This window comes from Delphinapterus leucas, chromosome 19 (genome assembly GCF_059928025.1).
Source record: "Delphinapterus leucas isolate spDelLeu-1000000601 "Yukka" chromosome 19, BTC_Dleu_Yukka2, whole genome shotgun sequence".
In the NCBI taxonomy this organism is placed as follows: Eukaryota; Metazoa; Chordata; class Mammalia; order Artiodactyla; family Monodontidae; genus Delphinapterus; species Delphinapterus leucas.
In genome coordinates, this window is record NC_143147.1 from 60,135,326 (window position 1) to 60,159,208 (window position 23,883).

At 54.4% G+C, this 23,883-nt stretch overlaps 1 protein-coding gene across 3 annotated transcripts; it reads right to left on the reverse strand.

The window, feature by feature from the left end:
* Nucleotides 1-9,485: 9,485 nt before the first annotated feature.
* Nucleotides 9,486-14,812, reverse strand: ENPP7 (ectonucleotide pyrophosphatase/phosphodiesterase 7). Of its 3 annotated transcripts, XM_089900129.1 has the most exons (6): nt 14,560-14,812; nt 13,121-13,266; nt 11,305-11,931; nt 10,323-10,637; nt 10,097-10,103; nt 9,486-9,676 (listed from the first exon to the last, which is right to left on the reverse strand). In XM_089900129.1, exons 1-6 carry the CDS (start codon nt 14,810-14,812, stop codon nt 9,594-9,596), a joined length of 1,431 nt encoding a protein of 476 aa, XP_089756255.1. In that variant the 3' UTR covers nt 9,486-9,593. The 3 variants fall into 3 exon arrangements, with proteins under 3 accessions (XP_089756255.1, XP_089756254.1, XP_022445618.2); XM_089900128.1 differs by lacking the exon at nt 10,097-10,103 and having other exon boundaries at nt 10,415-10,637; XM_022589910.3 differs by lacking the exon at nt 10,097-10,103 and having other exon boundaries at nt 10,373-10,637.
* Nucleotides 14,813-23,883: the final 9,071 nt, after the last annotated feature.

Consider the following 23,883-nt stretch of genomic DNA (forward strand, 5'->3'; position numbering starts at 1 on the left):
TTGTGCTCCTTGGTCATTTGCCCAGCTTCCCTTGCATTTTACCAGCACTCTGTGTAACAGTGGACAAGTCTGTCCAGAAGGGAGTTGAACTAGGTCAATGGCCTTCAAGCTGCTTTGTCCACATAACTCCTAAAAGAATTTGGAAAAATCATGCAACTTTGGTACCTTTTCAGGTTGATATCTATTGTTTTTCATCATGAGGTTTACAAGGTTGCAAACGATGTGATTTCCAGTGTATTGTAAACTTCGACTCAAAAATAAAATGATTCCTCACTCTGGAGAAGCAAAATCTGACATTTTGTCCTGCTTCCAAGGTTATTGAGCAAGTTACATTCCTCCGCTAAAAACAAACCAACCGGGAATTCCCTGGTGGTGCAGTGGTTAAGAATCCGCCTGCCAATGCAGGCGATGCGGGTTCGAGCCCCGGTCTGGGAACATCCCACATGACGCGGAGCAACTAAGCCCGTGCACCACAACTACTTAGCCTCCGCTCTAGAGCCCACAAGCCACAGCTACTGAACCCGTGTGGCCACAACTACTGAAGCCCACGCACCTCAATGAAGAGCAGCCCCTGCTCGCCGCAACTAGAGAAAGCCCGTGCCCAGCAACAAAGACTCAACGCAGCCAAATAAAACAAAAAACAAAAAAACCCAAACCAACCCAGCAAACCACTTTGCACCTTGAGATAAACATAAATCACAGTCTCTAAAAGATCCAACCCTGCCTATTTCCTATGAACTTCGACTCTATTCGATAACAACAAGAATTTTAGCCCCCACCTTTGCTCTTCCTGTCATGTGTCCTGACCTGTAGGGTTAGCATTATCGCAAGAGAAAGTGGCTGCTGACCCACCCAGGACAGATGAATGTAAATTTGGTGACCTTGGTTCTCTCATGATTTTTTTTTCCCCTTTAAATACTTGATGGCTTTTTGGATTTGGTGAGCCAGTCCTTCTAAAGTCTGCCTCTTCTGCACTCTTTGCAAGAAAACTTTTTTTTTCTAAATGCATCTGCCTCCAGTTTTCCTTGGACAATTCTTTTAAATATATCAAACGAAATGTAATTTAGGCAGCAATGTGGCCTCATGATACCAAAGACATGGGCAGATTCTTCTTGGTTCTTTTCTCCTCCACCTTTCACTTCTTCCACTGAATTTTATTTTGATAAAAACATTTTTACGTTTGAAAGTAATTCACTAACCACTCAAGCATAGGTCTCTGCAACAAAAACATGTATGTAATGTAAATTTTAAATATTTTATTTCCTGTGACTCTAAGACTCTATTAAAAAAAGTTTCTCTGGGCTGAGTGATTTATACAACTAATCAACTCCTCAAACCAACAAAAATGTATTAAAATTGTGGGATATGTTTATGATATACATATAAAAGTTAAATTTTTGTTGGACTGCATCCCTTAACGAGGTAGTTGGGGCTGTATGTTTTCAAATGGTTCATGTGTCATTGGATGAATATCACTTATTATCTGAGATGTGGTTCAGAATCAGTTCCAACCCTGTTTTTCATTTTTATTCGTGTAGGCTATGAGAAAACTTGCTCATATAAAATTTATTCATGGTAATGGGATAGTTTTGTTACAGCTATGTCGCTCCACTTTTTGAAATTCTTTGGAGATTTAAGCTGAAAGTTTCAGTGATTTATCACCAAAAGGAAAACAAAAAATTGACCAGAGTAAATTCTCATCCGGATGGAAAAGATTCCGGGTCTTAGCGACTTGCCTTCTTGGCACTGGGGTTATGTGAGTGGCCTAGGTCTCTCCTCCTGGGAGATTCACCACCTTCAGCCTCCTTCTGCCTTGTGGGATGGAGGGGCAACCTCCGGAGGTGCGATGGGGTTAGGAGGCGGCATCCCTGCGATGGTGGTGGTGGGGTCCCCCAGGCTCAGGCCCTGGCAAGCTCTCCCTGGAAGCGCGCCCCCGGGCGGTCCGACCGGGACACCCTCGGGCTGGCCCGCTGGGCTTTGGCCGCTAGGAGACGCGGGGTCAGGGCGCTTCCGGGCGGGATGAGATGTGGGGGGTCCGGGGCCACCGCGCTGACCGTCCAGCCTGGGGGTGCGCGCCCCTCGGTGCTGCCCCGTCCCTTAAATGACCTTCAAGGTCGAGCTGCAGAGAGGGCCAGGGAATCCGCTGCCCGCCGATCACAAAAGGAACGGGCGCACCAGTTTGCTGCGCGTGCGCGGGCAAGGGTTCTACCCGGCTGCGGGCTGTGCCTTCGGAGGTAGAAGTCGGCCCAGGGCCAGCGGGGGGCGCCTGTTTAGGGCTGGTATCCTCCGGCGTCCAGGTCCCGAGTAGGGGTGTGTGTCTGTATGTGTTGTACGTGTATTTATGCTGTGTGTGGCTGGGTGTGGAGCGAGGTGGTGTAGAGCGTGGGGTGCATGCAGTGTGCGCAACACGTGTGGAGTGTGCGTGCATGTGGCGTGTGTTTTGTGTGTATGTGGTGTGTGTGGGGTGGGATGTGGTACGTGCCGAGTGCGGGTGAGATGAGTGCGCGGCGTGTGCGGTTCGCGTGTGAAAGTGTACAGCGTACGTATGCGGCGCGTGAGGTTCGCGTCCCGTCCTGCTTGAGTCCCCAGCTCAAGCGGGCTCAGCGGTCCTCTGCCTGCCTAGGTGAACCTCCAGCTCGGGCTGCAGGGAGTGCGGCGGGTAACCATGGCAACAGATGGTCCCGTGGCGGGGGTGGGGGGTGGGGAGGCGTCGGATGAGGCGCCCACGCTGGGGTCTGGACGCGCTGCCCTCCTTGGTGACCCTGCTTGCCTGGGAGACCCGGCGACCTGAGTCGGGAGCTCTGCAGGCCTGGGGCGGGGGCCGAAGGATTCTTGCCGTCTCGCCTCCCAGCGACTCCGGTGCGCAAAGCGCTTGCTGCTGTGAGGTGTGAAGGCGCAGCAAGGCTTCGGCGCTTCGGTTCCAGCTCGGGGGAGATGAACCCGCGCGTTCTAAAGGTCGCCAGAACGCGCCGCAAGCAGTTGTCGGGTTTTAAGACTCGCAGGTGCTCCTGTTGAGTCCCAGGACAAATGAAAAGACTGGGAAGGGCTGAAGGGAGGCTTCTCTTCAGCGGAGAGGGGAGCAGCTCGCTGGGTTCCGGAAAGCACAGGCTTCTTTGCCAGCAAGTAGAGCCTTCTCGGGAAGAGGCTGGCCAAGCCTACCAGGATTGAACTTGGATATACCTGTGCTCCCCTCCCACCTTTGTCCAGAGCAAACTGGTGGGTGACGCCACCTTCTTATCCTGTTTAACACGAGGAGGTTGGTCTAGGCCATTTTTCTTCCTCCCTCCCTCCCTCCCTCCCTCCTTCCCTTCTTTCCTTCCTTCCTTCCTTCCCTCCTTTCTCTTTCTCTCTCTCTCTCCCTCCCTCCCTTCCTTTCTTTCTTTCCTTCTTTTTCTTCCTTTCTCCCTCCCTCCCTCCCTCCGTCTTTCTTTTCTTTTCTTTCATTCATAACCTTTATCCAGTGCAAAGATTCTCAAATGTGGTGCCAGGGGCAGCAGCATCAGAATCACCTGGGAACTAGTGAGAAATGTAAATTCTCAGGCCCACTTCCAGACCTACCAATTTGAGAACCACTGATCCAGGGTGGCCCTTGTGCTAAGCGTGGGGCTACATGATCCCTTCCCTCATGGGATCCTAAAACAAATTTAGTGTAGAGAGTTCTAGTTTTCTCTGAACGTCCGGTATTTTGCTTGGGGCTCCATCTAAAGCTAGAGGAAACATAAATGCTGCTTGACCACTTCCCCAAGGCTGGTCTGAGGAGGAGTGCAGCTATTTCAGAGGAGAAGGAGAAGCTGGAGGAACAGGAGGTTCTGAATTCCTCTCTACTTCAGAAGCTGCTTGAGAAAGGCTTCAAGGGGTGTTGAGGAGCCCAAGAGTGCTGCCTCCTGGTGACAGCGTGCAGAGCTGGCTCTAAAGAATAGAGCTTCTTGACAAAGGGGGCTTTCAGTGTCCCAATCATACACCCAGCCAGGCATGAACTACCCAGTCTTTACTCAGATGTTTCATCCATTACTGCCAGCAGTGGGACTGGCCAAATTCAACAAAGGCTCTGAGCTGACAGGCAGTTGTGTGTGGATGATGTGTGAGTCCCCAGCCATCTCCATGTGGCTCCAGAATGCAGTGCATGGCTTTGTTTCAGCTGGGGTTTTCTCCAGACTCTTAGTTGGACTGATAGTAAAATGAACTTTGTGCAGCAAACTGCAACATTAGTTTTCTGTGGTGTCCTGAACTCCTCTGATAGGTAGCCGAGAAGGGTGCAGGGCATGTTTGAAATATAGTGTATTTCTGTGGAGGGGCTGGGAGGGGGAACCTTTGGACATTGGCCATAGAGAGGCCGAGTGCTGCCCTCCAGAAGTGTCCTGGGCTGGCCACACTGTGGGGGGGGAGGGGAGGCAGGAGGATAGTGGACAACCTCCAGCAGGTCTGCTTCCGGATAACCTCCTTTATTATTTATACGTTTTGTTATGTCCACCAGTCAACATTTTTCTTTAAATCAACTTATTCTTTTTTACTTGTTACTCTTAAAAGGAAAAAATTTAAAATAACCGACTCAAGTGGAAAATCAGTAGCACTCATCCAGGCTGAAGATGGTCATAAAAACAAATATAATGCAAATAAAACAGGGTTGGAACATTCCACCCTTATACAGCTGCCCGCCAGAGCTCTGAGCCTGGGTCCTCTCTCTATGCTACAGAAGGAGGTGTTTTAAGATTTAGTAGCACCAACCAGAAGCTTTCTGCTAGAGAAACAAGAAGGCTTGGAGATGAAAAGGGAGCCGTTGTTACTTTCTCACTACGTGATACCCTGTCTCTTCATAACTCCTAAAACACGTAGGCCTTCCGTGGGCCAGGCCCTGTTCTAAGCAGCTTGTAAATATATATATTTTTAAAATAAATGTATTTATTTATTTTTGGCTGTGTTGGGTCTTCGTTGCTGTGCACGGGCTTTCTCTAGTTGCGGTGAGTGGGGGCTACTCTTTGTTGCGGTGCGCAGGCTTCTCATTGCGGTGGCTTCTCTTGTTGCAGAGCACGGACCCTAGGCACGCGGGCTTCAGTAGTTGTGGCACGTGGGGCTCAGTAGTTGTGGCTCGTGGGCTCTAGAGCGCAGGCTCAGCAGTTGAGACGCACGGGCTTAGTTGCTCCATGGCATGTGGGATCTTCCCGGACCAGGGCTCGAACCCGTGTCCCCTGCATTGGCAGGCGGATTCTTAACCACTGCACCACCCGGGAAGCCCAGTTTGCAGATACTAACTCAGTCATCAGGCCCACCCCATGAGACAGGTACTGCTATTGGTCCTGACTTTACAGGTGAGGAAACTGAGGCCCGGAGGTGAGAACTTGCCCAGGGCTGCAGAGTGTTGAGTTAGTGAGTGGTGGAGTTCAGGAGCTGGTTTGAACCCGCCATGCTGCTCAGGGCAGTGTCCCCACCCCTGGTCTACCCCCAGCTGCACAGATGGGAAACAGCCCACAGCTCACTGCCCGCCTTAGCTCCTGTGTTCCCGATAAAGGAAGCTTATTCAGTAAGTCAGTCAACTGCCTGGAATTTTTTTTTGGGTGCTCTGGTGACGCCAGACATCTGTACTAGCAGGATACTTAATGTGGGACAGACCAGATTATTTTTCTCTCTTTTCTCTCTCTCTTTCTCTTTTCTGTTTGAAAGAGCCAATCAAGAGTAATTCTCAGAGTATCTGTTGGCCTGTCCCTGGAAAGTAGGGTAGGCTGACCATGATAATCGTGGGCTCTCAGTTAAAGGTTGGGTGTCTCTTGGAAACCTGGGGGTCGTGGTTGTTATGCCGGCACCTGTGAACTCTCACTGCTCCGTGGACGTGGATGTATAGGTATAACCCCCCAGTCTCCTCCAGCCTGATTTGGGCCTGTCCAGAGTCAGAAGGTGGTACGGGCAGGCAGGAGGGTCTGGGTATCCTGATATGTCTGCAGGCAGTGGGGCGGGGTAGTCCTTCCAGGACAACTATGGGATGCAGGGCCAGGGAGCCGCAAGGCCTTTCCGGTCAGGCAGGACTCCAGCTCTAGGCTGGTGGTTAGGCAGCTATGGAGGGCAGGTTGGGATGGATGGATCGTGCAGATGGAGGTGAAGCTCAAGCTGCAGGTAGAAGCGAGAGGTCCGGGGAAGGGAGAGGGGGGATTCATAGGTGAGGAATAGGCAGATCCTGACAAAGCTCTCCTTCAAACAATGCGTCTCCCATCGGTACAGCTGGATTTATTTGTTTAGGAGCTGAATTTGGGACTTCCCTGGTGGCGCAGCGGTTAAGAATCTGCCTGCCAATGCACAGGACATGGGTTCGAAAGCTGGTCCGGGAACATCCCACACGCTGCGGAGCAACTAAGCCCGTGCGCCACAACTACTGAGCCTGCGCTCTGGAGTCCGCGAGCCACAACTACTGAGCCCGCGTGCCACAACTACTGAGCCTGCACACCTACAGCCCGTGCTCCACAGCAAGAGAAGCCACCTCAATAAGAAGCCTGTGCACCGCAACAAAGAGTAGCCCCCGTTCGCCACAACTAGAGAAAGCCCGCAAGCAGCAACGAAGACCTAACGCAGCCAAAAATAAATAAATAAATTTATTAAAAAGAAAAAGAAGAGCTGAATTTGACAAGTTCAGTACCTCCCACAGTAGGGATTTAATCATTCCCATGGCTACCAACTATGAAGCATCTGCCCCGGTGCTTCATCCTGGGGTAATCTCAGGGAGGCAGGCACCTCCTTATCATCCCATTCTTTTCAGATGAGGAAACTGAGGTTGGAGGAGGTAAAAGACCCCCGTAAGGCCACAGCCTGTGGGTGGGGACAGACTGGAGCAGGAGTTGGTCTGACTCCAAAGTCTACGCTCTTGAAAGTAGTTGTGAACGCACAGTCCTTGAAGTGGCTCTGTACTGACAGTGTCCAAGGCACTAGGTGGTGGACAGTGTCTTCCCTGCTCCTGGCCTGGCCACCCAGGTCCCCTCTCTGGAGCCAGTCAATGCTCACCCTCTCTTGAAACTTCTCCAGGGACATGTCTTATGTCTAGACTTATCCCCCCTTTCTCCCCGCCCCAGTGGCATTCTACCAATTGCTATGTTTTCTTTTTTGCTGAACAGTGTGGCATAGAGATTCTGGTTCCCTGTCAGTTCTCATCCCCTCTTTATTTTTTTTTATTTATTTATTTTTTTGCGGTACGCGGGCCTCTCACTATTGTGGTCTCTCCCGTTGCGGAGCACAGGCTCCGGATGCGCAGGCTCAGCGGCCATGGCTCACGGGCCTAGCCGCTCCGCGGCATGTGGGATCTTCCCGGACTGGCGCATGAACCCGTGTCCCCTGCATCGGCAGGCAGACTCTCAACCACTGCGCCACCAGGGAAGCCCCCCCCACTTTCCTTTTTAACGGGGATCCCGCCCTTTACCACCTCTTGCTGGCTGTACCTCTAGGGCCCATCCCCAACAAGAATGAGTGGGTTCCCCTGTGTTTGTCAGCCTCCTAAGGAATTAGGAGTTTATTATACACTGGATCCAAGTGGGGAGGTTGTAAGAACCCAGCAGGCTTTAGAATAAAAGGTCACACCCACACTGGTCACTGCATTTTAGTAACGACCAGCCTGGTCCTTTATTCCCATCCATGCTTTCTGCCTGGCGGTACCCTCCCGGTGGCCTGGGTGCAGGACCTGGTCAGCCCAGATGGAGATGGCCCCAGGCTGGAGGCATGTGGACTTGGGACAGGGAACTCCAGGCAGAGCCTCTTCGCCGCCCATCGGAGGTGGAGGTTGAGGTCCGAGCATCTGAGGGTTTGGTCCTATAGCTCGACCACCATCAGGCCTGCGGCGCCTTCCCGAGCAGGCTCCCGACACCCACCCCGCCCCCGTGGCCACAGATGGTAGCACATCCATGGGACAGTTCTGCGGTGAGAGGAAGTGGGGAGGCAGAAGAGGGGGGTGAGAAGGAGAGGGAGGGGGAGGGAAGGAGTGGGGGCATCCTGCGAGTCTGGGAGCCATGGACCGGTGAGTGGACCTGTGCCTCCGGAGGTCTAACCTGGGCAGGTCGTAGTGCCGGCACCATCATGGCCACGCATGGGCTGGGGCTGTTGGGACAGGGAGGCATGGCCCCAGGTCTACTGAGGAGACAGGCGCATCTGTGTCCAGTAGGCCGTCAGAGCAGGAGCAGGCTCAGGCCCTGTGGCCAGCTTCTGCAGGCTTGCTGGAAGAGGTGGACCTGGAAGAACAGGTGTGTGTTGGGTTGGGAAGAAGGGATGCGGCAGGGGAAAGGCGGGTCTGGTGGAGGAGATGAAGCAGACGTGCCCGGAGGGAGGGATAGAGGGAATTCGCTGGCCAGGGTGGAGCACAGAGGCACCCATGGTGGGTGGAGTCTGAGGAGGGCCCCTGTGGGAATTCCTGACCCTCAGCTGGACCTGGGAGGGCACAGGGTGGGTGAAGGTGGGGCATGCGGGTGCAGAATGACTCTAGCCTGCTCACTTCTCCGTAAGTGGCTCCGTCCTTCATTGGGCAGCTCAGGCCCCGATCCTCAGACTCATCCTTCACCTCTCCATTTTCTTCACCCTCCATCTCCCACCATCTATCCATAAACCTTGGAGGTCAGGTATACCCTTAAAGGTATCTTGAATCTGTCCGTTTTGCCCCATCTCCACCCCGCCACTGAGATGTCCTGCTTGGACCCCTGAGTTGCCCCCTCACTGGCCGCACCTGCTCTTGTTTCTGTGCTCCTGCCCAGCAGCTAGTGTGCCATCTGATCATTCGTGTCAGACCACGGCACGTCCCTGCGTGACCTCAGCTGGGGGCTCCCCCAGTGCCTTCCCATGGAAGCCCATCGCGTACCCATGCTTGTATACCAGCCTCTGAGCACACTGGCTTCCTTTCTTTCCCAGAAGCACAGGAGCCAGTCCCACCTCAGGGCCTCTCTCTTGCGCTCCCTTGCTCTCCCTTGCCCGGAATCTCGTCCCCTGGGGCTTGGTGCGGCCATTTGGTCCTCATCATTCAGGCCTCATCCCACATCCCCCCACCCCGCAGAGGCTCTTCCAGGCGAGGCCAGGTGACCTAAACAGCAGTCCCCTCTCCCCCACCCTCTCTATGGCCTGCTCTCTGCCATTATTGGGTATGTATTTGTTCTCTTCATATTACCTGCCCTCCCTGGCCCCTAAATTACAAACTCCAGGGTTCACTGTGTGTCCCCAGAGCCCAGGCCAGAGCCTAACACCAAGCGGGCTCCCGCTGCGTAGTTTTAGAAAGAACGAGTGACCTGCTTCTGCTTTGGCCAGGGGCTGTCACCCAGCAGCTAGCTGAGTCCTCCGAGCTTGCTTCCCACACATTCCAGGAACACTGCCCTGCAGTTCTCCTCCCAAACCTGACCCACCGTGGCTTCCCTTGTTCCCAGGGAGAACAGAGGCATTGCAGGCAGGAGGGAAGGGGCCGGGGAAGTTCTGTCTGGGCTGTCTGCTTTAGAAAGAACTGCTCCGAGTCTAGAGCAGAGAGGCTGGCAGGGGCTGCCTGGGCGCCCGAGGACTGACAGGGCGGGGGTGTCAGCTGAAGTTGCAGGGAGCATGGTCCCACCCTCCCCTCTACCTCCTGGGCCTCTGACCTTGAGCAGTGGGTATTACGCGACCTTGACCAGGAGAACTGCAGCCACCAGCAGTCCTGTCACCAAGGGGGGCCAGCTTCTTGGCAGGAGGGCAGACCCTAAGGAAAGTCGGAGGAGCCAGTGAATGAGGGAAATGGGAGCATGTCCCTCACCCTGACTGCTTAATGGCGGGCGAGATGCCACCAGGCTGCCCCCACAAGTGCCCTGGTTTCATCACCCGGCCCCCCCCGCCCCCCGGCCTTGTTCTCCTGCCCCAGCTGCACTGGCTTCCTGGCTCATTTCAATGTGACCCCTCACAGCCCCTGCCCAGCGGGGCCTGCCCACCTCCAGCCAGGCACCCACGGGGGCTGCCACCTTGCCAGCTCCCAGGTGACCTTTGCCCCTGAGATGGGTCAGGGTTGCGGTGAGGGTATGTGTGTGAGAGGCTGGCAGAGGAAGACTTTAGGAAGAAAGGAGCCCTCATGTGGCCAATGGAACCTGGAGGTGGACTTCACCTGGAAGGCCTTCTTGTGGGCAACCTGCCGGCTCCTCTGGCCCTCAGCCTCCCCGCCTTAAAAAGGCTGCTTACATCCACCTGCTCTCCTGCCTGCGCCGCCAAGATGCACAAAGTGCACTGTAGTATGTCAGGGCCCGTGGGAATGTCAGGGACTCGAGATGTTCCCAGGAGCCAGGGACAGGGAAAGAGAAGATGACACCTAGTGGCAGGCTGGGCACCCTGGTCAGAGCTGTGCACGCACACATCACCTGCAACTGCCTGGAGGTGCAGTGGGTGCGGGTGGAGGGCAGGGGTGCACCTGAGGGGGTCGTGGGCAGCCGGGTGCTGAGGACCCCGTCGCCGGCCTCCTGGAGCGTGGGCAGCAGGGTGCTGAGGAGCCCGTCATTGGCCTCGGGCACGATGCCCAGCAGTCTGCACATGAGCTCGTACACATGGATGCTCTCAAAGGGCTCCACCTCCAGGCCCCTCTTGAAGCTGGGGCCCACGGCCCGGAAGATGGTCTTCATGTCCATGACGTTGTTGTCGAAGCCGTGCTCCCCTTTGTTGAACTGCATGTTCACTCTCTGTGGGAAGGGAGGACCCCGAGTGAGTTCTTGCTGGCCCTCCCAGCCCACCCCACCCTCTCCACCAGCACCCTCTGCACGGCCCTGCATTGGCAGAGGACCCCTGGAAAGAGTTCAAAGTGGGGGTGTGGGTGGGAAGGATTCTGAGCCTCAGTCTCTCTGAATTCTCAGCCCCCAAAGATCAGTGGCCTAAAGAGGGAGGCTTAGCGAAGACCCGGTGACATGAATGGAGACCGCCAAGTAAGTGGGGTGGAGCTTCAGCCCAAGGATGCTTGCTGGGCTCCTTTCCATTGCTGGGCGCCCCAAACCTCAGTACTTCCTCTCCCAGATTTCCTGCCCTGCTCTGCGTCTTGCTTCCCACTCAGCCTCCCTGGGCTCTTTGCTCTCACCTCTTCCGTGTCACTTTTACAGCTAATCTTCCTGCACTTTACCCCATACACATGTGCACACACAAACACATATATGCGTGCACATGTATGCACACACGTACACACAGGTATGCAATGCACGTACACCGCCCCCCGACTCCTGTTACACAGTGCCGGTGTGTCCCTTTGGTGGCTGACACTCCTCAAATTAGGGTCTGGCTAGAAACAGAGGGTGCTTTTTACAGAATTGGAAAGAGACCCAGCAGCCCAGGGAAGCACCTGCACCCCCAGGAACTCACCCCATGGATGACATAGCCGGGGTCACTGTACATAAGCAGGGGGGTGACCCTGGGGTGGCTGGCGTAGTGGAAGGACTTGGGGAAGAGCTCCTTCTTGTAGACGTGGAGTCTGGGGTGGGCGTCCTTGAGGACCTTGTATACCTTCTCCAGCTTTCCTTCCTTGGGGAGCAGCATCCCGTTTGGTCCGTAGTCTAGGAGCTCGAACTCAATGTCCTTGAAGGTGAAGTTGGCGATCTTGTGGATCTCCACCAGGTCGCTGGCCTTCTTGTTGACGGTGCTCATGCCATGGTCGGACACGATGATCAGGTTGAGGCTGCCCTCCAGGCTGCTGTTCCTGATGCTGTCCCGGAGGTAGCCCACGGTCCTGTCCACCTGCCTTACCATATCCTTCCTTTGCTGGGACTCGGGACCATACCTGTGGCCCGTGGAGTCTGGCTCCCCAAAGTAGAGGGTGACCAGGTCCAGGCCCTCGTCTGTGAACCACTTCATCACAGTGTCGATGTTGGCTCTCCATTCCTTCTCGTCCTTGTAGTTGTGCAGGATGCCTTCCTTCCGGCTCAGCGTCACGGCCTCGCCTTGATAGGTGACATTCCCGCCCGGGTAGAAGAAGGAGCCGGTCTTTAGGCCCTGCCGGGGAAGGCGGTGTCAGTGCCACAGGCCTCCTGCCACTTGTCCCCTGCCTGTCATGAGCTGCTGACGCTTCTGCCCTCACCGCCTGCCCTTGCTCTGCCCACTCACCCATCCCTGCTCCTAACTGCGGGCATGGAACTTTGTATTTTCTGAAAGGCCTTTCACAGCTCTTATGTTATCAAGGCTGATACTGATTTTATAGAGGGGAGAGCAGGTGCCTAGTGGGCTCAACACTAATGAAATAGTAGGTATAAAAGTATCCCGGATATGCTGCATCCCCATCGACACTGTAGCCCTAGGTCACAGTGCTGCCCCAAGAGCCCTCCCCTTCCGGCTTGCAACCCGGCTTCTGCTTGCTGTACTCTCGTCCAGCCGTGTGTCCATCGGCCCCTCCACATACCGCCCATGACCTGCCCTTCTAGCCTTCAACCTGGCCATCCGTCTGTCTTTCCACAAACCGATTGCTGTTTTATTTGCAGATCCATCTGTCCTCACAACCATCTGTCCATGCATGCCCCGTCTGCCTGGCCACTCCCTCTGGCCATTCTTCCTCGAGATGCCAAGCTCTTGGCTACACTTTCTGCAAGTCAGCCTGGTGTCTGGTAGCTCCTTCCAGAGCGAGGGGACTCAGATATGAGTGGATGCCTTGCCTATGAGGTGGGGGTAACCTCTGAAGTTTATTCTGGGCTCACCTTGAAAAACATTCATTTGAGTTTGTTGCCAGGAAGCCCAGAACATTGCAAGATGCTGGGGTCCTGGGCTTTTCACTAGGATGACCCACCTCTTTAGAATTAGCTGCCCGGCCCTGAGAGGCGTGCGACAGGGGAACAGTACGAAGCCATTTCATTGTTACCTGACTTTTTGTGGAGTCACATTATTTTCCCCGCGGCCCCCTTCCCACCAGTACCGAAGTCCCGGTTTCACTCCGGTTGGGAGGATGGAACAACCCTTCCGGGTCCCAGGGCTCCAGGGAGGACTGGGCAGGCTGTGTAGCTGCTGGTGGGTCCTCATGGGCATCAGGCTCCCACCTCCCGTGGGACCCCACTCAACACCCCTCTGTGCCAGGAGTGTCGGACTCCCAGGGCGGGGACTGCGCCTGCCATGGATGTCACGTGGTCATGGCCTCGTTGGCTGGGTCCCCCTCCCACCTCCCCCGTCTGTCCGAGTGGGTGTGGGTGCAGCATACCTGCCTTTGGGCTGTGATCCAGATGGGCAGGCTGCCGTTGTCCCACCACTTCTGGATGCCCAGTGTGGCGTGGTAGGGCAGCTTCACCTTGCTGCTCGTGTTGTAGAACATGTTGTGAACCACCCCGTGGTTCTCGATGTATTTGCCTGTGGGGTGGGTGGGCGCGTAGAGGAAGTGGTGGGAGGGCAGGAAACAGCCAGGGCAGCGGGGAAGCACACGCCGCCATGGGAGCCGGGCTGGGCTGTCACAGCCACATGCTCTGACTCAGAGATTCTGCTTCCACTTTGAGCAGCTTACCCTGCAGCTAAACGCGCACGAAGGCGCAAATACACACGTGCCGGGATGTTGTTTGCAGCCTCGTTGGTTTTAGCAAAAGGTTGGGAGCAACCTGGCTGGCTATCAGGAGGGAGCTAATTAAATAAATTATGGCCCAGCCATGAAACAGAATCCCAGGCAGGCAGATAAATGAACCAAGAGGAGGCAGGTTTTACAATTTATTGTTTTCATGGGCAAAATGCCTGTGTGTGAGTTCAGAAGGTGGAAAAGGCAGTGTGATGAAGAGCTCGCCTCCTTTCTCCACATCCCCATTGTGACATATTAAGTAAGGAGGTGACATGCAAAAGGGAGCACCAGGTGCCTCCGTTTGTGTGTGGAAGGGTCTGTGGTCATGGGAATGCTGGTGTGAGAATAAGCTGTCTGTACCGGATGATGTGCCCCAAAGTTGTGTCCACCCGGAGCCTACAATTGTGACCTTGTTTGGAAATAAGGTCTTTGCAGATGTAACTGGTTTTGTTAAGATGAGGGCATTCTGCATCAGGGTGGGTCCTAAATCCAATGACAGGTGTCCTTATAAGAAGAGGAGAGATACACAGAGGGGAGATGGCCATGTGACAAGGGGGCAGGGGTTGGAGAGCTGTGGCCACAAGTTGAGGAACGCCTGGGCCACCAGAAGCTGGGAGAGGCAGGAAGGATCCTTCCTTACAGCCTCTGGAGGGAGTGTGCCTCTGTGACACCTGGATTTTAGGCTTTTAGCCTAAACAGAGCAATAGTGGGTTCGAGGGTGGCTGAGAGGGGTGAGCGGTGGAAAAAGCAGGAGCCTCAGGCTCATTTCTCCTGCCTTTCTGAGTCCTGGCCACCCTCACCTCCACCAGAAGCCCTCCCAGGTTGCCACCCTGGCTGTGATCACCGTTTAAACTGAGACACCCAGGTGTTTTTATCTGCCTTCTATCCGTTGCCACCAACGGTAAGGGTTGCTGACCACCCCGTTGGCCATGTCATGTCTGCCCAGTGACAGTGTTCCCTCCTTGGTCTTTCCTTGGTCTCTGGCACCATGAGCCCCATGGGTCAGGGCTCCATGCATGTGCTCAGTTCCCTTTGTCGGTTCCCTGGTTTCTCAGCTCTCCCTCCACCCCCAAGCCCCACCTAAGGCCAACACTCACCGGTGACCAAAGTGAAGTGGCAGGGGCTGGTCATGGTGACAAAGGCCGGAGTCATGTAGTGAGCCTTCACCCCATCGAGAGCCATGGCGTCCAGGTTGGGGGTGTGCACGTCCTGGTCATAGTTCCAGCGGAAACCATCGAAGGTCACCAGGAGTAGCTTGTTTCGGGACCCCTGCTGCTGGATGGGCACCCCTGATGCTGGAACCAGGAGGGTGGCCAGAGCCACGGCAAGGAGGACAGCCGGGCCTCGCATGATGGGTTCTCCAGACATGCAAGAACCCAGGCAGGTGCCTTCTGAGGAGCAGAGCAAAGTCCCAGGGTCACTGGGCAAGTCTTATCCTGTGCAACTGAAATGAGACTGTGCACGCACCTGTGCCTTAGAGAGTGGCCCCTGACTGCGTGTCCTTGCCTGGCCCTCATGCGCATCTGCCTTTATTGCCAGCGGATCTCTCTGGGCTCCATGCCCTGCCCACTTCGTGAATCAGTGTCTTTACAGGAAGCATGGGGACCATTCCCGAAGGCTTGGAGAGCAGAACGGGCCTACTCCATTGGGAAAGCCTGTATCCCCGCCCCAGCTCTCATAGTAACTCTGTCCCTGTGCCCTGCTTACTGTGCTCCCAGAGCACCTGGATGGGAGCCCCTCCTCCAGACCATACTTTGGGGAGGCCTTTGGGGTACGTGGGTCTCAGGCCTGCCTGGGCCAGGGCTGTGGGGTGGGCTGGCCGGGGTCCAGGGTCCAGGAGGCTGACCTTGTCCACAGGGAGCCCCAGCTTGGGGGAGTGCCTCTTCCCCTCCCTGCCTGTGTTAAGGGGGCTCCTGGGATGCGGCAGGCAGAGATCCAACCTGATGGCCCAGATTAGCACCTGCTGTGCCCTCCTTCTCAGGCCCCAGGGAGCCTCAGAGTGGTGCACAGGCGTGGGCAATCTCATCGTTGGAGTTCATCAACAAGGTGGTCAGAAGGGGGGCCTCCCTTTTTACCTTGTGCTCATGGGGAGGGTGGTGCGGGAGAGAGACCCCTGAGTTCATTGTGCAGTTTTCTCTCTGTCTTTGTCTCTGTCTCTCTCACTACCTATGAAGCAGATTCTGTGAGCCAGGCCCCGTTCTAAGTCCTGGGGACACAGCAGTGAACGAGATAAACGGTGTTCTTGGCTTCTTTCATCACGGTTGGGGACACACAAAGTGAGTAAACAAGTAAAACAGTGAAATAGAGTCAGCAGAAAGAAGTAAAGCTGGAGATGAGGTGGAACATCTGTCTGGGGGTGTGTGGGAAGGGGCAGCACCAGGTCGGTGGTCGGCCAGGGCCTGGTGGCTGGGAGATGAGATGGAGCATCTGTCTGGGGGGTGTGGGAGGGGGCAGCACCAGATCGGTGGTCGGCCAGGGCCTGGTGAGAGGATGATTGTGAGGGAGTGATTCCGGGGATCGCCAGCCAGGGGAGTGGGCCGGGGCAGGTGGGAGAGCGGCGGGGCAGGTGGGAGAGCGGCAGGGCAGGCCTTGGGGCGTGTGGCTGTTGTACGGAGTCTGGCATTCTTGTGCAGTGCAGGGAGGATGCCATGGGATTGTTTTTTTTAAATAAATAAATAAATTTATTTATTGATTTATTTGTGGCTGCGTTGGGTCTTTGTTGCTGCCCACGGGCTTTCTCTAGTTGTGGCGAGCGGCGGCTACTCTTGGTTGCGGTACGCGGGCTTCTCATTGCGGTGACTTCTCTTGTTGTAGAGCACGGGTTCTAGGTGCGCAGGCTTCAGTAGTTGTGGCACACGGGCTCAGTAGTTGTGGCACACGGCCTCAGTAGTTGTGGCGCAGGGCTTAGTTGCTCTGTGGCATGTGGAATCTTCCCAGACCAGGGCTTGAAACTGTGTCCGCTGCATTGGCAGGCGGATTCTTAAGCACTGCGCCACGAGGGAAGCCCCCATGGGATGGTGTTTTAAACACGGGAGTGACATAAACTGATTTAACATTAAAAAAAAAAAGAACACACAGGCTGCTCCATTTGCAGGATGGTCAGCATGACAATGGAAGGGAGGTTGGGTGCTCCACAGGGAGGGGACTGCTGGTGTCTAAACCAGGGTGGTGGCAGTGTGAGTGACAGATGCAGAGGGAGTTTGGAGGTTTTCCTGGAGGGATTTGCTTCTAGATTGCATGTTGGGCGGGACAGAAAGGGAGCAATCAAGGGAGACGTTCGGGTTTCCCGCCTGGGCAGCCAGGGTGATCGTGTCTTGCGTATATCCCATTGGGCGATCAGAGGTCAGACGGCAGGTCGAGGGCAGAACATTCTATTTTGGCCACATCCAGTTGGAGGTGCCCATGAGAAATTTGACGGGAGGTGTCGAGTCCTTGGTATGTCCTGGTTTAAATTGTCTTCCGCTGCTGACCTGCTGAGGGCGGTCCTACCTAGGACTCTGCTTGGCTGGCCAGAGGGATTCTCATCAGGCGAGATCCCCAGCGTCACAGAGCCGTCAGCAGCCTCCTCTGGGGTGAGGCGGTGCAGATTCTTGGGCCCTTCCCCCCATCTGCAGAGCCACACCCTGGGGGGAATCCACGCACGGTGCCACCCCTCATGATTCTCTCAGATGCTGGAGTCTGAGAGCTGGAGATGGTCCCCCGCATGGACTCCTACAACCAGGGCATGTGGGGGCTGCTGTGGGCCGGCGTCATGCAGAGCTGGGGTGCAGGAGGACCAGAAGGCAGGCCTTCCCTCACCGATATCATGGCCCGGAGCTCCAGCCGGTGGACCAGGTACCTGTGTGAGTAGCCACCGAATGTGGGGCACCACGGTGGAAGTGTGGGTGCCTTAGGAGAGAGCAGCGGGGACCACATTCACACTAGTGCTGGGAGTGGGGACCTGAAGCTTACTCTGAGGATCCAGACCTACAGGATGGATTTAGCGGGGAGAAGAGTGGGCAGGAAAGCCTTCCAGGTAAGGACAGACAATGAGGGTGATGAGGTGGAGGAAGGGAGTGATCAGGCTTGAGGCTGGGAGGCAGGCCTGGGGGAATCTGGATTTTATGTTAGTTGTCTTCTAATATCAGTTCTTATATCTTCTAATATGTATTCTCCCTTTCTTCCATAATAAAATGTCTGCCAAGAAAAAAAAGACTACATTTCCCAACACGCCCTGCAGTGTGGTTTGGCCATGTGAGCATGTTCTGGCCAATGGGTCAAAAGAAAAATGTCATGTGACAGCCCCCAGTCTCCTCCCAGCGCCAGCTTTGCCATTCTTTTTTGATTCTTTCGCCTTCTGGTGCTTCAAGCTCAGAGGCTGTCCCGAGGACTGACGATGATGAGGGGCTCCCCGGGGGAGGGTACACAGAAGGAGCCTGGTCCCCCAAGGTGTCCTGGGCAGTGTGGCCGAGCCAGCCTCGAATGGCTCAGCCCCTGGGGCACACTCGAAGGGAGAGTTACACAAGCTCTGTCTTTGCTTCCGTTGCCGTTATTTGGGTTTTCTGTCACCCTCAGCAGGACCTATCTTAACCTAATCCAATAGGATAATGGCTCTGGGAGGCCCTGCTGGGTTTAAGCAGGGTGTGTGTGTCATAATATGCTGGCTGCTGTGTGGGGGGTCGTGAGGCGGGAGGTGAGTGAGGGGCTGATGCAGTGGTCCAGGGGCAAAGCTGGGGCTAGGGGCAGAGGGGCACAGACCTGGGGTATGTTGGTGGCGGGTGGTTGTGGGTGTGGTGAGGGAGGAGTCGCTGTTCTGCTCTCTGCACATCCTTCTGCTGGTCCTCATCGGGGATATGGGAATTCCCTGGCCCACTCACCCTGTCCTGCTGGCCTGGGTCTGCCCTGCAGGTGGCATGAAAGGTCCGCTTCCGGCTCTCAGCCAGACTTGGGGGAGCTCCCCTCCTTTTTTTGGCTCTGTTCCTCGCTCACCTTTTGTCACAGGGAGCTGCTTGGCTCACCCCCCATCAGATTCCTTTTTATTCCCTGGTCTCCTAGAGCATGTCAGCAGAAAGATCGTGCGGTTGACTGTAGCTAACAGTGACAGGGCATCTCTGCAGATCAAGCCCAGGGCTTTATCCACGATCTGATTCAAGCTTTGCAGCAGCTCTTGGAGGCAGGAGTTAGTAATACCCTCACTTTACGGGTGAGGAAACTGAAGCATCGAGAGGTTTAAGGTCACTGAGCTAGTGGAGGAACTGAGACTTGCGCCCAGGTGTTCTGGCCGCAGAACCCCCCTTGGAACCACTTCTAGATCCCGTTGACTTACCAGCCACTTGGGATCTTCTTGTCCAGCTTTGGGGGCTGTTGATTTTTTTCTTTAAAGAATAGTGCAGCTGTGAATATCTTGGTATCACTGACTTTTTTCTTTTCTTTCCCACTCACATTATTTCCTTGGGGTACAGTCCCTAGCGAGGGGTTATTGGACAAAGGATGTAAAGGCTACTTGGTTCTTACAATCAGATTGCCATCAGGACGGGTGAAGTGGACAGTTGCTGATACCTCCTCTGCCCCACTATTTTCACTGGGTTTTATTTTTTATTCCTTTTGGGTAGCTTGGTAGGTGTGTAATGACGTCTTAACGTATTAAGCCAGAGAGGCCAGGAGAGTTTCATGTCACGATTTCTTATCTCTAGCTACCTGCATGCAGATGCTTCAACGTCTTTGACCATTGATTGAGTGGTCAAAGCGATCATCGAATCTTAGGGCTTTATTAGTTCTTTGTGTAATTTGCGGCGTATATTTTTGGGAAGATATACTTCTGAAACCTATTTTCCTGTCATTTATGTTTGCCACCTGTAACTTTCCCCACCCTCTTGCATGCTGGTCATTCTTCAGGTAGACTCAAAGCTCCCTGCAGGCAGGGCCTGCTGTATTGTTGTTTGTTGTGTCCCCAGAGCCTGGCATGATGCCAGCCCAGAGTAGGTGCTCAACGCATATTTATTGAATATGAATAAACACATTTAGAGGAAAAATGTATGCAAGTATCTACCATACTTTCTGGTTAGGCAAAACATTTTAAAAAATAAACTTATTTTGCAATAATTTTAGGTTTATGGAAGAATTGCAGAGATAGTAGAGGGTTCCCATACACCCCATGCCCAGTTTCTCCTATTATTAACATCTTACATTATGTGGTATTTTTGCACAGTTTATGAACCAGTATTGATAAGTCGTTTTTTTTGTTTGTTTGTTTTTTTTGCGGTATGCGGGCCTCTCACCGTTGTGGCCTCGCCTGTTGCGGAGCACAGGCTCCAGACGCACAGGCTCAGCGGCCATGGCTCACGGGCCCAGCCGCTCCGCGGCATGTGGGATCTTCCCAGACCGGGGCACGAACCCGTGTTCCCTGCATCGGCAGGCGGACTCTCAACCACTGCGCCACCAGGGAAGCCCGATAAGTCGTTTTTAACTCGAGTTCCTATTCTGTTCAGATTTCCTCAGTGCCTGCCCCAGTGTCCTTTCTCTGTCCCAGGATCCCCCATTACACTGAGCTGTCACATCTCCTTACGGTCCTCTTGGATGTCTCAGTTTCTCATACTTTCCTTGTTTTTCATGACATTGACAGATTTTAAGGCGTGCTGATCAGGGCTTTTGTAGAAAGTCACTCAGCTGGGGTGATATGATGTTCTCCTCTTGATTAGACTGGGGTTATGGCTTCTTGGGAGGAAGAGCACAGAGATAAAGTATCTTCTCATTATGTCCTGTCAAGGGTACATACTGTCCACGTGACTCATCACTGTGGATGTTGACCTTGACCATCTGGCCAGCAGAGCGTCTGCCAGTTTTCTCCACCATGAAGTTACTCTCCCCTGCCCTCCTTTTTCATACTCCACTCTCTGGAAGGAAGTGCCGCCCACACTTAAGGAGGGAGGGGTCATGCTCCACCTCCTTGGGAGCATTTACATACATTTGTCTATTCTTCTGCTTTATTAATTTATTCAATCATTTATATCAGTATGAACTCATGGATATTTATTTTATACTTTGAATTACAATTCAATACTACTTATTTATTGTGTTGCTTAAATCACTCCAGCTTTGGCCGCTGGGAACTCTTTCAGTTGGCTCCTGCATCACTCTGACACACCCCATTGTCTGTCTCCCTTGCTTTTTGGAGCACAGGATGCTCCAGGTTCATCTTGTACATGTTCTACCTCAGTCCTGGAATCAGGTGTTTCTCAAGGAGCCCTGGTTCCTGTTATTGGAGGATGATATTAGATCTGGGTGGTGGGTGTGCGCCTTGCTACTGGGGTGTTGATAAAACATTTAAAAAGTCACCGTCTTAGCTGTTCTTGAAGCCAAGGACTCCCCAGCTGAGTCAGGTGCGTGTGCAACTTTGAGAGACAGGGCTGATGTGCTCCTCTGGGTGCTACGTTTATGGGCAAACCAGGATCCATGATGGAGAGAGGTCCTGAAGGACCCCTCCTTGAGGACACAGAGGGATGCATGAAGTGGTTTATTTGCTGCTTTTCTTGTTTAGGGGGCCCTGACCCAGAGGCCTGGGGACCGGGTGGATTTGACACATGTACAGGCAGTGGTGTGCAGCACACATGTAACCCTGGGCAGCTGAGCAGTGCATGGGGCTCAGGTTGGGGAGAACAGGCCTGCCCAGCCCTGTGCTCGGTTTCTGCTGGGGAGAGGGACATACCAGGCATTGTCTCCATAAGGTCAGCTTCCCGGGTCAGTGCCACCCTGTTCTCATTCACAAACTGGTATGAGTGAACTACATTGCAATTGTTTCTGTGTCTCCCCTGCTAGGCTGTGAGCGACTCTTTATCCCCGCCTCCTGACACACAGTAGGCATTGCATGATTCTTGATGCATGAATGAGAGAGTACGTGGATGAAATTAGCAGGTCGGGACCACTGCTGTGGCCATCTGCTCCTGACCGATCTCCTTGCTTCTCCTTTGTCTCCTTCTAAAAATGGGAATCTCTCTCTCCCTCTCTGGTCACCGTGCCCCCTGGGCTGTGCTGCCTGCCAAGGAGCCCTGGATGCCCTGGTGGGGAGTGGGTGTGGAAGCAGGGGTCCTCCAGCCATGGGCTGTCCCCTCTGTTGGATGAGCCCTGGAGGTCAAGGGCCCACCTCCCGAATTTCCACAGTGATGAGTGCAAAGTTGGGTCTGGGTGGGTCTCTCCCAGTTGCCAGTTCGTGCTCTTTTGGGGAGATTGTGGTGTTGCCGGCACACTGTTTGCTTCTGGGGAAGCAAACAGTTACACAATTTAGCTGGAGTGGAGGGTCGCCATCAGGCGGGACCTGGACAAAGAAGAATTTGACTTGGGGACACGGTGATGACCGTTCCTAAACAGGGACCAGGATGCAGGTTGTTGCTGCGTTCGTCATCTTGGGAGGTGGTCCATGTGAACTCCTGGCTTGGGGGCTGGACTGGGTGCTTCATCCTCATGTCCCTGGAGAGGGGTGTGTGGGGTGAGCCATTGAGCCTGGAACAAGTGCCTGGGAGGCAGTGGGAAGCCACCAGGAGCCACACACAGACAGGCCTGGGCTTCTCAGGTGTGCCGCCCGGAGTGGCCACAATCTTTACAGACAGTGGTTTACGTGGGAGGGAGACCATGGTCCAAGTATGGTGATTCCTTCTCAAAGGGCTGCTTCGGCCCAGTGGTGCTGTGGAGAGAAGGAGCAGAGAGAACTGGCTTCCTCCCCTCTCTCTCCTGGAGACCTCCCACCATGGGCACCCTCCAGTGTCATGGGAGGCAGTCACCCCTTCCTGCTGAGGCCGGGACCTTCCTGCTGATGGTTGTCCTGATTAGCGACCTGACCTTCCCAACTGGGATTTTATTAGTGCAACAATGATCCACTTTATCTATTGCTATTGCCTTTTATTACTTCTCAGGGCCTTTATCTCAGCGGCCATCTAGCCTCCTGGCTAAATGAGGATTAATATTTTAACAGGATTATGTGCTGTGGTTAGCAGGACTCTGGGCACTCCCCTCGCTCAGAGCTTCTCCCCTCCCCGCAGGCTTCCCTCCTGGTGTGCAGGGAGGTCCCCCCGGAGATGGGGCCGCTTGTTCCAGAGCCTGGGATGGGATGGGATGGGGGAGGTGGGTGGGAGGGCTGGGTGGGGGACGGTTTGTCTTGAAGAGCAGGTAGTCCTGGGGTGGGGACAACCCTGCAGGGTGAGGTCCCTGTAGAGACTGCAGACTGTTTCCTGGGATCAGCGGGCTTGACCACCATTGGGGAGAAAGGAGGAAGATGGAACCAGAGCTGTGGAGGGAGTAGACAGAGACAGAGATGGGGAGAGAGAGAGAGAGAGAAGGAGAGGGAGAGGGGAAGGGAGGGAGGGAGGGAGAGGATAGGAGGAGGGCTGCTTTGCTGACGCCCACTTGCCCACGGATCTCAGCCCGCAGGGTTGGAGTGGATCACAGCCTCTAATTTGCCAGCATCAGACCTTGATCTTTCTCCTGAAACAAGATTTCACTTTCCACCCAAGTTTTATAAAAGTAAGTCTGCCCCCTCTCCTGTTTCTGTCACTTAGAGGACAAAGCCCAGGTTCCCAGGCAGGGCTTTCAGGACCGGTGCTCGGACCCCGAGGGTCCCCCAGTGTCACGTTGGCATCACTGTCCTTCCCCAGAGCCACCATCTCCTTCATAAACCGAGGAAGGGCCTCTTCTCTGCTCAGGGCCAGCCCTGGTCCCCCCACCCCCATCCCCACTTGGGGAGCTTCTCCCCGTTGCCCCAGGCAGAGTCGGGAACCTTTGGGGCTGTCCTTTGTGGTTCTTCTGTTGAACCACTTGTCACCTTTTCTGAAATTATGAGTTTGTGGGTCTGATTTCCCCACCACTGGGCAGTGGGTCCCTGAAAGGACATGTCTGTACTGTGTTCATATCTAAGCACGTGGAGATATCAGAGTGTTCATGGAGAGAGGGATGGATGGGTGGACGAATGGTTGAGGAAAGGAGTGGGGAGGTGTGCCGGCTGCCCTTGGTCTGGCCTTCTCCTCCCATTGGGCTGGGGAGCCTGACAGACCCAGCGGGAGACCCCAGACTCAGCTCCCACGGGGCCCTACTTGAGGAGAGAGGGGCCCATCACCCTTCCTACCTGGAGGTCCAGCACTGGAGGTGTGAGGGACATGGAGTGGATGGGGGACTCAGGAGGGCTCAGGGCCTGGGCCACCTCCAGGATTTGACTAAATGGCCCCAGACATTAGGTACTTGCCTAAGACTGTAGGTCAGTCTAGAACTGGGCCCTTACATCGTTGAATTGAGGGACAGCACCTTCTCTACCCCTTTGTTACTTTCCTCTCCTCCCCCGTCTCCTAGACGTATGGAGGGTATATTTAAAAAAATAAATAAATAAAGATTTGTTTTAGGTTTAGTCATTTTAGACTCACAGCAAAATTGAATGGAAGGTACAGAGATTTCCCGTATAC

What these genes read in the sequence shown, in the direction of transcription:
- ENPP7 (XM_089900129.1), bottom strand. Translation starts at nt 14,812, where the DNA reads ATGCGAGGCCCGGCTGTCCTCCTTGCCGTGGCTCTGGCCACCCTCCTG. An exon ending in CCACTTCACTTTGGTCACCG is followed by an intron (nt 13,267 to 14,559) that starts GTGAGTGTTGGC and finishes CCCACCCCACAG; the next exon opens with GCAAATACATCGAGAACCAC. An exon ending in GGATCACAGCCCAAAGGCAG is followed by an intron (nt 11,932 to 13,120) that starts GTATGCTGCACC and finishes CTTCCCCGGCAG; the next exon opens with GGCCTAAAGACCGGCTCCTT.